We start from the raw sequence: 11518 nt of genomic DNA, 5'->3' as shown, positions 1-11518 counted from the left end.
CCGAATAGGGTTTCATCTAAAGGAGTCGGCTCAATTGGAAGGTATGTAGTGGACGAGTAAGAAATTAGAGAATGTGTTACCCCAGTATCGAATAACACATATATACTACGTTCACCCAGCTGAAGAGTTCTAGATGTGGTACTTGGAGTGTTGGCAGCAATAGTAGCAGAAAGTGCGAAAACTCTACCTCCGGTGTTTAGTGGTGCAACATTCCTTCCAATAGTCCAAATGATTATACGACGATCTGATTTTGACTAGGGTTCTGATTCTAGGGCTTAAGCTTCCAAGGACGGTTCTGGTTTTCAGAGCTCTGATTGCCGGAAGCTTTGTGATCCTTGTAATGTAGAGTAACTTATGATTGGCCTATGGTCTTCTTGGGTAATCCTTCTTGACCTCTCTTCTTGTTTATTATTAAACATTAATAGGAAATAAACTTTCCGTTGTACTACTAATAAGTGTTAAATTGAGGTGTAATTCATTTAAGTTGAGCTTGAGTATGGATTCTTTCAACCTTTATAATTAAAACTCGAGCTTGATTCGGCTTAAGTTTTTAAATTCGAGCTTTATTATTTAATAGTTGTCTTGATTATTTCTTTTATATGCACATATAATTATTCTATAATTTTAGTTATAATACAACAACAACAACCATACCCAGTAAATCCCATAAATAGCAAAGCTACTTATAGGGTCTGGGGAGGGTGGGATGTAAACAGACCTTGCCTCTATCCATAGGGATAGAGAGGCTGCTTCCAGAGAGACCCTTGGCTCGAAAACGAAATGCATACTAACACACCAAGTCAAAGAATACAGAAATAAGAAGTCACCCATACCAAGAAAGTGATCAGAATGACACAATAGAATGTAAATCATGTATAATAGCGTACAACATCATTCGGACATAAACACAAGAAGGCAATCACTGGAAAAGTCCCTTAAAGAATAAGAAAAACCTACGTCCCTGAAATACACCTAAGACCTTACTGCAATATCTTCTAGAAGTCCTTAACCCTAATCCTACGCCTCCACGAAGTCCTATCTTGGACCATGTCCTCAGAAAGATACAACTCTAGTAAATCATGCCTAATCTGCTCACCTAGTGAATACTATTTAGTTACTTGTATTATAATAGTTGGTTTCTCACCCTTGCGTTGCGACTGGGATCCAACATGTGCAAAATGCATGGAAACAATAATAGTTCACGGACTGGATGGCAAGTTCATTAAAATTTAGAGATAGTAAAGTAAATTAGTAGTTGGAACCTACCCGGCCCCGTAATCACGGTGGATTGAAAACATAGATAAAAATAAACAAATTGTCTTTATTTTTTAAAAAGTGAAAAACTTAGGGTTACTTTATTAAAGTTCAAGAATTGTATTATTATTTTATAAAAGTTTAGAAATAGCAAAGTAAATTAGTTAAAAAAGAGAAAATATACTTTAAATAAAGTGTAGAGAGATTAACGTAAAATTCAACTATAAGGAATAGCAAAGTAAATTAGTTAAAACAAAGAATTAACTTCAATAAAGTGCATGAGTAAACGTAATATTTCAAAGTATATGGGTTTATAGGAAAAAAAAATTGTGGCTAAAATGTAATATAGAAAAATTTAGTGGTTCAATTAAGAAAACCTAAAAGTAGAGTATTAACAAAGTTGGTTTTAAATAATTGTAAAATAATACTATTTGCTATCATACTATAAATCTAATTTTAAATATCAACAACGTACATTTATTATTTGTTTCAATTTTAATACACGTCGTACATTTATTTATGAGTTAAATGCTTGGTTGGTCCCTGTGATTTGTAAAAATTGCAGACTTGGTTCTAGTGGTTTACTAATTACACGCGTGGTACCAAAACTTGTCAAAAATGCACTCGGTTGGTCCCCAGCCCTAACATCAGTTAAATATCTCTGCTAAAACATCCTATGTGCTTGGCACATGAGGGTAATTTGGTCATTTCAATCTAGTTAGTCCCACCCCACCCTGTCTTCCCTAACCCACACCACCATCTGTCTGCATTTAAACAACTGTCTGCATTGCTGGACTTACAGAAATGTTCAAGACTATGGACACTGACGGCAGTAATCAAATCACATTAGAGGAATTAAGGGAAGGCTTAGAACGAGCTGGTGTCGCATTAAAAGATTCAGAAACCACTAAATTAATGGAATCGGTAATAATCTATATAGTTTGGTTTTGTCAACCGTCTTGTATCCATCGTCAATAACATCATCTTCTTTGCAGGCTGATATAGACCATAGTGGTGCCATAGATTATGGAGAGTTTATAGCAGCAATGCTTGATTCGCATACAATCCAGAAGGAAGATAACTTATTTTGTGTTTGTTGAGTGATGATTTGAATTCACATACAGGATTATGATAAGCAAATTGAATGAGTGATGATTTGAATTGGATATACGAGTGAATGGTAGTTGAGTTGGGGGATAATTAATACTCCGCCATCATTGTCCCCCAACTTTTTTTCAATGTAAAAACGAGAGGGTAGGGGGGACCAGTTAGGGTTTCAATTGAAGAATATGTTTAATGCAGACAGATGGTGGTGGTGGTGGTGGTTTGGGGACGAAGAAGGGGGTGGGGGACCAACTAGACTGAAATGACCAAATTACCCTCATGTGCCAAGCACATGGGGTGTTTTAACAGAGATATTTAACTGATGTTAGGGCTGGGGACCAACCGAGTGCATTTTTGACAAGTTTTGGTACCACGCGTGTAATTAGTAAACCACTAGGACCAAGTCTGCAATTTTTGCAAACCACAGGGACCAACCAAGCATTTAACTCTTTATTTATTTGTTTCAATTTTAAACTTAATGTATGAACCAGCTCATGCTTGTTTATTAAATAAGCTTTAAATTAAACTTGAGCTCCTCGTTTAAACTCTACTTGATCAGAAGCTCTACTTGATTCGAGTTTTTAACGAGTCAAACTTAAGTAACCTACACGTGACTTGATTCATTTTGAAGAACATCTTGTACATGATAAATTTTGCAAGATCACTCCTTAGTGAAAGTGACCAACTTCTAACTTCATAACATCAGTATGCAGATGTTTATCTTGCTTTTAACAGTCATGGTCTCATGAGAGCATTACCAATGGGCCAGTTTGGGCCTCTTGTTTGATGGGTCTAGACTAGAGATGCACAAATCATATTTTTTAGAACCCAAAACCGGGTAGGAACCGGGCCTGGGTTTGGTCGACAAAGTCAATAACCAGATACGGTAGGAATCGGTTCCGGGTACGTTCGGGTTTTTAACCGGTTTGGCCGGGTTTTTTCAGGTTTTAGCCGATTTGGGTCTGGGTTTTGACCGGGTAGAGGTGGAACCGGGTTTGGTTCAGTTCCTTTTGTTATACCTGGGTCTGAAACTGGTAAGTACCCGCGGGTCGGGTAGGGACCGGTTCCAAGTCGGGTCTGGAACCGGGTTTTTTTGTGCATCACTAGTCTAGACCGGTTATTGCACACATACAAGTTCTTCAACCAATTTCAACTTCAGGCTACTAAAGCATCACAATATGCCTTTAAACAATTTCATTCAATTTAATGGGAGGAGTAAAGCAACAATAGGCTTAAAATGCCCAAATTTTCAAACTATGTAACCCTAATTAAAAACTCCCAATGTTTTACATACAGCTACTTATTTCCCTATGTACTGATAAAACAAATATTCAAAAACTGAAAACCATATAAACCCATTTAGGAGTTAATTATTAACTAACGACTTCGTTATCCTTCGTCTTTACATCACTAGCAGCATGAATGATCATTGCATATGTTGCTGTAATGTCGCGTGAGGAAGCAATGAGTTGAGTAGATCTTCATTCAGCTTCACTGGAAGTGGCGGCATCTGCTTCAGTTTCTCTGGGGTGTCGATTAAACTGCGGTAAATAACAAACTGGTTGAGTCACCGGTCAAAATGTCGTCATTTTCATCGGTTTGGATTGACCCACAATCATTAATTCGTACACTTTATAATAGATAGTTAATAGTTAATGTGTTAAATATGAAAACGGAAACTGTTCTATAAAGAGTAATAATTTTATTAGGTTTTGCTAACAACTACCTTTTACTTATTTTTAAGGAGTTAATTACTGTTTTCGTCCCTGTGCTTTGTCAAAAATCACTATTTCAGTCCATTAGTTTAAAAATTGCGATCTCAGTCCCTGTGGTTTCACTTTCGTAACCATTTCAGTCCACCTCGTAACCATTTGAGTCCCTGTACTTAACAGAATAATGGATTGAAATGGTTACGAAAGTAAAACCACAAGGACTGAAATGGTTACGAAAATGAAACCACAGAGACTGAAATCGCAATTTTAAACTAATGGACTGAAATAGTGATTTTTGACAAACTATAGGGACGAAAACAGTAATTAACTCTATTTTTAAGAAAATTGATTTTAATGAACTCAACTTTGACATATTGGTCGACAACAGTCCCAACTAAGGAAATGTTTTGTGACAGTCCCAACTTTAACTTATTTTCCCTCAGCGATCTCATACTAACTAATTGATCTCATAATAACTAACGGTTAACCCAGTTAGTTTTTGATTACGTGGAGTGCCACATATGCAGTCCATGTCATCAAAACATTGCCACATAAGCAATCCACATCATCAAAACATTGCCACCTAGGCAGCCCACATCCTCAAAACTTCGACTTATCTACCACATAAGCGGTCCACGTCAGCAAAACTTTGACTTTTTTGCCACATGAGCAATCCACGTCAGCAAAAACTAACTGGGTTAGCTTTTCGTTAGTATGGGACCGCTGACGGAAAATAGTTTAAAAGTTGGGACTTGGGAGTGTTACTAAACATTTCCTTAGCTGGGACTGTCGCTAACCAATATGTCAAAGATGGAATTATTAAAATACAATTTTCCTTATTTTTTATGATTAAAATATATTAATATTTGGATTTTGGATATAATCTCCGGTTATTTTTTCATTTTTTAATGGTTGCAACTTGCAAGAGAAAAAGAAGATAGGAGGAAATTGGTGGTAAGGGATAACCCATAACCCAAATCAACCCGTTCATGAGTAAACGGGTCAAAATTGCCACATGTTGGTTATAATGCGAGATGATAACTTACTTGCTCATGATGTCACGGATGTTTTTCCTAACTTGACAAAGGAGACTGATATTCTCATGTACCTGTAGCAAGTATCATAAGTCGAGAGTAAGTACAAGTTTCTTTTTATAGAAGCTGGGTTGTTCGACGCTTGATTGGTCCATTTTTTAAGAGTTTATGTATAACTAATGTATTGTATTAAATTTAAAAGCACGGTTGAAAATATTAACCTAATCTATACTATATAATAAAAGAAACCATTTTTGGGACACTTGTCATTATATTAGGCCATATCTTATAGATAATTATTATTTTAGTTTAATGTATTCTAATTAATTATAGATAACCCTCCTACTAAATATTGTTTAGTTTAATTATTACTTTTATAGTTATCTATTTACTTCAAATTCAAACTCAGTTATCTAATCTGATATTAGAGTAAATTATGATTTTAGCCCCTGTGGTTATATCACTTTTACCCTTTTAGCAGAAAAAAGAATTTTTTAAAATCTGAGCCCTCAACGTTTATTTTTCTAGCCCTCTTGGACTCCAACGTCTTTTTTCTAACCCTTTTGGCCCCTAAAAGTAAATGGATGGGGTTGGTGTTAGGGGCCAAAAAAGTTTAAAAAAAAAGACGTTGGGAGCTCAGATGTTAAAAGATTCATTTTTAGGCTAAAAGGGTAACAATGATATAACCACAGAGGCCAAAATCGGAATTTACTCTTGATATTAACTATATATTTGAACGTTGTGTTTAGTTTGGTATCAAATAGATTTTACAAAAAAATTTAAAATAAAATTAACTAATATTATTTATCATTTCTACATTTACAACTGTTAAATAAAGGGTTAAATTTATTGAGACTTCGTTACATTTACAAATTTTAAATAAAGGGTTAAATTTATTGAGACTTTGTTAACAAATTTTACTACAATAGAATAATCTATTTATACCAATCTAAATATATATCTATACTATATAATAAAACATTAATGTGTGACACCTATCATTCATTGTAAGAATTTATTTTATGATTTTCTTGCCTCACTTCGAAACGTATCTTATATTAATTAAATAAATATTCACCCGTGCAATAAAAGGGGGTTTTTAAAAATATATTGTTTTATTATTTAGTATATAAAATTCATTTATTCGACCCGTGTAATACACGGGGTTATAACCAAGTTGTTCTAGTAAAACGAATTAGGAGGTTTTACGTATTTGAAACATTTTGGGTCAATCCAAGCGAACTGGTATCAAAGGATTCTATTTTGACGTGTTACCCGATAATACGACTCACCCATTTTAATAAATAAAAGCACAACAAGTAGCTGAATAAACACATCACCTGATGTGTTTCAAGATTTGCGGATACCCGCTCCATAGCCTGTGCGCTTTCCTTAAGAAGTTGTCCAGCTGGACTCAGAAGAACTGTAATCAAAAGTAAAATTGCGTAAATATAATTAATTATATAAGAAGCTGACACAGGGCTAGCTTGGATAAAATAACAATAAAAATAACAATACCTTGTTCTTGAAATTAAATAAAAATGAACAACCTATGATAATTTGTAGAGTAAAATACCATTTTGGTCCCTGAGGTTTGGCCAGTTTTGCGAGTTTCATCCAAAGGTTTGTTTTTCTGCATCTGGATTCAAAAGGTTTGAAATCTTTCCATTTCCATCCCGTTAACTCCGTCCATATCTCCGTTAAGTCAGAGGTATTTCCGTCTTTTTTGCTAACTTAAAGGGCAATTTGGTCTTTTTCACTTTATGTAAAAAGACGGAATACCCATGAAAAGGACCGGATTGCCCTTTAAGTTAACAAAAAAGACGGAAATACCCCTGACTAAACGGAGAAATTGGATGTAGTTAACGAGCCGGATGAAAAGACAAGATTTTAAACTTTTTGGATCCAGATGTGGAAAAACAAACCTTTGGATGAAAGTCGCTAAACTGGCCAAACCTCAGGGATCAAAATGGCATGTTACTTTAATTTATAACTCATCATCATTATCATCATACTCAGTAAATCCCATCAACAGCAAAGCTAAGGCCTCTAATTTATAACTAAAAAACATTTTTTTTTTGTTTTGCAAAGATGTAAAATAATACTGGTTAAATACATCGAGGTAAAGTGGCCCACATAATCGGTTCAAAGATCTAGTGACATGGATGACAAAAAAGGCATATTTCACAAAGTAACCATTATTTGTAAAGGCAAGTGGCTTACATAATAACTTATTTAAAAAAGCCAGGTGACCTGAATTACAGAAAATGACTGTCTATATAAAGCATGTTTTAATTTGGCGACTTTAGCCCTACTTATAAAAAGAGACCAATAAGATACACTAATCGAACATGTAAAAAGTAAAAGAAAAAACTAACCACTATACTGTATAGCATTTGATTTTCCATTCGCAACCACTCCATTAAATAATGAAGATGGTCCGGTTTGAGTTGCTAAATGAGACGTACTTGCCAAATGCTCACTCATTTTTTCCTGCATAAGAAAAAAAATCACTTTATTTTTCCGTCACACGCCAGCATTGCTTAAATGATTACTAAATAGAAGGTTTACCTTTTTATCTTTGGTTTTCCTAGTTAAGAGGTAATCTTCTTTCCTTCTTTTGCTTATATCCCTTTTCTATCACAAGAAATAATCAATTTAGATGATAAAATGTTCTATGTTTGACCTGGTATATTGATCGATTTGACCAATAACACAACCTACAGTACTATCATTTTTTGTAGGTAGCTGGGTTTTAAAAAGCGTGCCTGAGGCGCGAGGCGCACTAAGGCGCCTCAAGGCATTTGAGGCGCGCTTTTTCCACAAAGCGCAAGAAAGGCACTTTTTTTATGAGGTCTGAGGCGCGCGCCTTATGTATTTTGGGTGTTTTTGTGTTGTTTGTAATGCATGAAAGTGTTGTACAATAGGTTTTTTGGCTTGTACATGTAGGTTATATGATATATAAACCTTGTTTATAACTATATTTTGGATAAGGGATGCTAAAAACCTATGGGATATATACAAAATATTATATAATCTTCTTGCGCCTCGGGTACGAAAAGCCCACCGCTTTTGCGCTTTGCGCTTCGCGCCTCATTTTTAGACCTCATCGCTTTTGTGCGCCTCTCGCTTTTTAAAACCAAGGTAGGTAGTAAATTAAGCATGATACACACACACATCTAAGCTCATATAAGAAGGACTACAAGCCTATATAATAATATACATTATACACCACTTTTTGTCACTCAGTAACCTAAACTACATATTGCCACCACTTTTTGTCACTCCTTAAAAATCGCTTAAAATGGTCAAGTTTTAATTTTTTTTCTCTTAGGATAAAAGGGAAGATTTTCTACTTTTCATATCTATAGATGTATTTTTTTCGGCGATATTTCAAGCTTGTAACCTATCCCAGAGGGAACAATTGGTGAATGTTTAGACATAAACTTTTCTAGTATGTGTAAATAACATTCGAAAACAGACAGCTAGAAAGCAATCGTCGATTGGCAAAATAAATATATACGGCTAATATTAATGTAAGATATTAAACTTACAAACATCCATCTGCACCGCAAAGCCACATCCCTCACAGTCTTATTTTGCAACTGCACAGCAATCTTTGCATACCGGATGATATTTGATTCAGACGCATACCTGCGTTTTAATTACTAATAATATTACTCAACAACAATCAACACTAGACACGCGTGAGTGCGTGACGGCGTGAGGGTCAACAAAGAAAAGGTTTGTACAAAAGTTCAAAATTAAAATACTTTTTCCAACATACACAAAAACATGCATATCTCATCATTTAACTCGAACCACAAATAATCACATTAACATAGGCGAATTCATGTCGCGCGAATGTTCATAACAGAATTACTCTTTCAACTTAACATATATCAAGAATATTAATTGATTTCTTCTTTTTGAATCTAATAATATTAAGAGTTAATTATTGTTTCCGTCCCTGTGGTTTGTCAAAAATCACTATTTCAGTCCATTAGTTTAAAAATTGCGATTTCAGTCCTTGTGGTTTCACTTTCCTAACCATTTCAGTCCATGTGGTTTCACTTTCGTAACCATTTCAATCCATTATTCTGTTAAGTACAGGGACTGAAATGGTTACGAGGTGGACTGAAATGGTTACGAAAGTGAAACCCCAGGGACTGAAATCGCAATTTCTAAACTAATGGACTGAAATAGTGATTTTTGACAAACCATAGGGACGAAAACAGTAATTAACTCTAATATTAATCAACAACAGTCAACAGTAGACTCGCATGAGGTCAACAAAACAAGGTTTATATAAGATTTCAAACTTCAAATCTTTTTCCAACATACACAAAAACATACATATCTCATCACTAAAATCGAACCACAAATAATCACATTAACATAGGTGAATTCATGTCGCAACTCGCAAGAATGTTTAACAGAATTACTCTTTCAATTCAATCATAAAGAATATGTAGGGGTGTTTATTATTCGGTCAGAAACCAACTAAACCGAAAAAAAAGCCGAACCTAACTATAACAAAAAAAACCGAACCTAATTGTAACCGAAAAAAAACCGAACCCAACGGTAACCGAAAAAAAAACAAACCTAACTGTAACCGAAAAAACCATACTAAAAAATTCGGTTATAACCGAACGGAATAAACCGATAACCAAACCCATAAACACAATTATATATTTCAAACAAAATCAATCAAAATAGATTGCAGTAAATAAATCATGTTAATTTCGGTTTGCACATGTATCATCAAAGATTCTCAATAATTTCTTCAAAGATTCTATCTTGCCAACAAAAACTCACAAAACCAAACCCTAAATCTTCAAAAAAAAAAAAACAAAAACCCAATCAACCCAATTAACAAAAAACACTTACATAGACAACCCATCTTCCAAAATCAACTGTTCATCAGGAGTCCAATCAGTAGAAACACTAGCACTCTGCTCCCCATCATAACTGACTTGACCCGAATCACTACCATTCGACCCGTTTCCAGATGGGTTCGCCATAATAATCACACATGCAACTCCAATAACAGAATTCCCGCCAATTCTAAACCGTTATTCCCGCCACAAACCGTTACCCAGATCAAGAAACCTAAAACCCTTGATTCTAAACTACTTTTCTGACGGTTTTTGTCGGTGGGTTGATTCAAGAGGATTCTGGGTATTCAAATTTGTAAGTATATATGAATCTTTGTATGTAAGGATCAAGTCTTTACGGTATGAGTCTTGTGGGTGTGTTTAGGAGATGATGGGATGGATGAATATTATTATTTTTGATTTGATATGAATAACAATATTAAGGAAAGTGGTTTTGTTGCCGGTGTTGGGGCGAATTCAGATTTGCACCATTATCGATCACCACTTTTGCTTTTGAAATATGTTTTGTGCAAAAAGTTGAACAATGCTTTTATTCTCTTTTGCTTTTTTGTTTTATTTTGGTGAATATAAATTGGAAATTGGAAAATAGATGAATAATGAATGTATTTGACCTGTTTTTATTGTTTTGTCTTGTTTATTTAAGGCCAAGTGGTTACTAGTTTTTTTATAAAGCGGATGAGATAGTGGTTGGAGAAAGATTTGGTGTTTATTGTGATCCAGGTTTGACTCTCACTATCCCTCATTATTTTCTGTGGGGCGAATACGGGTGTCGTCGGTTCGTCTTGGATGGGAGACGAGGTTTTACCAATTATTCCACTATCGTGCCTTCGGACGGGTGGACGTCGGGTTTCCACGCATCTAGGAGAGCCAAGGGGCTGACGGGCGGTCGAGCAATCGACCTTGACCACAACGTCCGGTGTCACGGTGGTTGGCACGTCATTTCTTGCCATTCAAAAAATAGTTTTTTTTTTTTTTTTTTTTTTTTATATATAAAAGTTGTGTTGCTTGGAAAAGATGTACATAAGATACCAAAAAGTGATATTAAATGTTAATGAAGAATGTATATATATTTTTTAAATGTTATAGATTACTTGACAAGTTGATCTAATTGCTAGTCACTTGTTTTCTTTTATTAAGGTCTTAAGCTAGTTCGAAACTGAGTCGAACAAAGTTTTACCGTAGACTTTCGGGAGGGCGAGTTTTTCCCAGAATCATTGGCTTGGTGGAACATGTATGCATCCAACTCTGACCGTTATGGAAGAGGAGATGCATTTGCTCGATTGAGGGCATTCCAGAATACTTCTCCGGTGATTTAGTTGACCGTTAAAAAAATAATTTAAAAGATAAATTGCAGAAAATGTGTCGTGCTTAAAATTTCAAGTTTCAACTTTTAGATCTAAAAAACAGAAAAGTTCAAAGTCTCCTAAAAACAGGAAGTCATAAGAAAGTCATCAAACAGATTCCGATTGAATTCATTCAATCGGCAATGGAACTCTCTCGTCAAACTTTACGATAT

At 34.9% G+C, this 11518-nt stretch overlaps 1 protein-coding gene across 1 annotated transcript; it reads right to left on the bottom strand.

Moving 5' to 3' along the window:
- Window positions 1-3537: 3537 nt before the first annotated feature.
- On the bottom strand, window positions 3538-10566 carry LOC110899819. The gene is made up of 7 exons (XM_022146710.2): window positions 9995-10566; window positions 8659-8758; window positions 7676-7741; window positions 7483-7597; window positions 6445-6527; window positions 5117-5178; window positions 3538-3899 (listed from the first exon to the last, which is right to left on the bottom strand). The coding sequence occupies exons 1-7, from the start codon at window positions 10126-10128 to the stop codon at window positions 3785-3787; spliced, it is 675 nt and encodes a 224-aa protein (XP_022002402.1). The 5' UTR covers window positions 10129-10566; the 3' UTR covers window positions 3538-3784.
- Between the last annotated feature and the right edge of the window lie 952 nt (window positions 10567-11518).

Source organism: Helianthus annuus, chromosome 13 (genome assembly GCF_002127325.2).
Source record: "Helianthus annuus cultivar XRQ/B chromosome 13, HanXRQr2.0-SUNRISE, whole genome shotgun sequence".
Taxonomy (NCBI): domain Eukaryota; kingdom Viridiplantae; phylum Streptophyta; class Magnoliopsida; order Asterales; family Asteraceae; genus Helianthus; species Helianthus annuus.
This window is presented reverse-complemented; position numbering and strand designations above follow the sequence as displayed.

Excerpts from the sequence above, each read along its gene's own strand:
- LOC110899819 (XM_022146710.2), bottom strand. The coding sequence starts at position 10,128 with ATGGCGAACCCATCTGGAAACGGGTCGAATGGTAGTGATTCGGGTCAA. Across the intron at positions 6,528-7,482 it reads AAATGCTATACAGTATAGTG|TTCTTCTGAGTCCAGCTGGA; the intron begins GTTAGTTTTTTC and ends TTTTGATTACAG. Across the intron at positions 5,179-6,444 it reads CAAATCTTGAAACACATCAG|GTACATGAGAATATCAGTCT; the intron begins GTGATGTGTTTA and ends TACTTGCTACAG.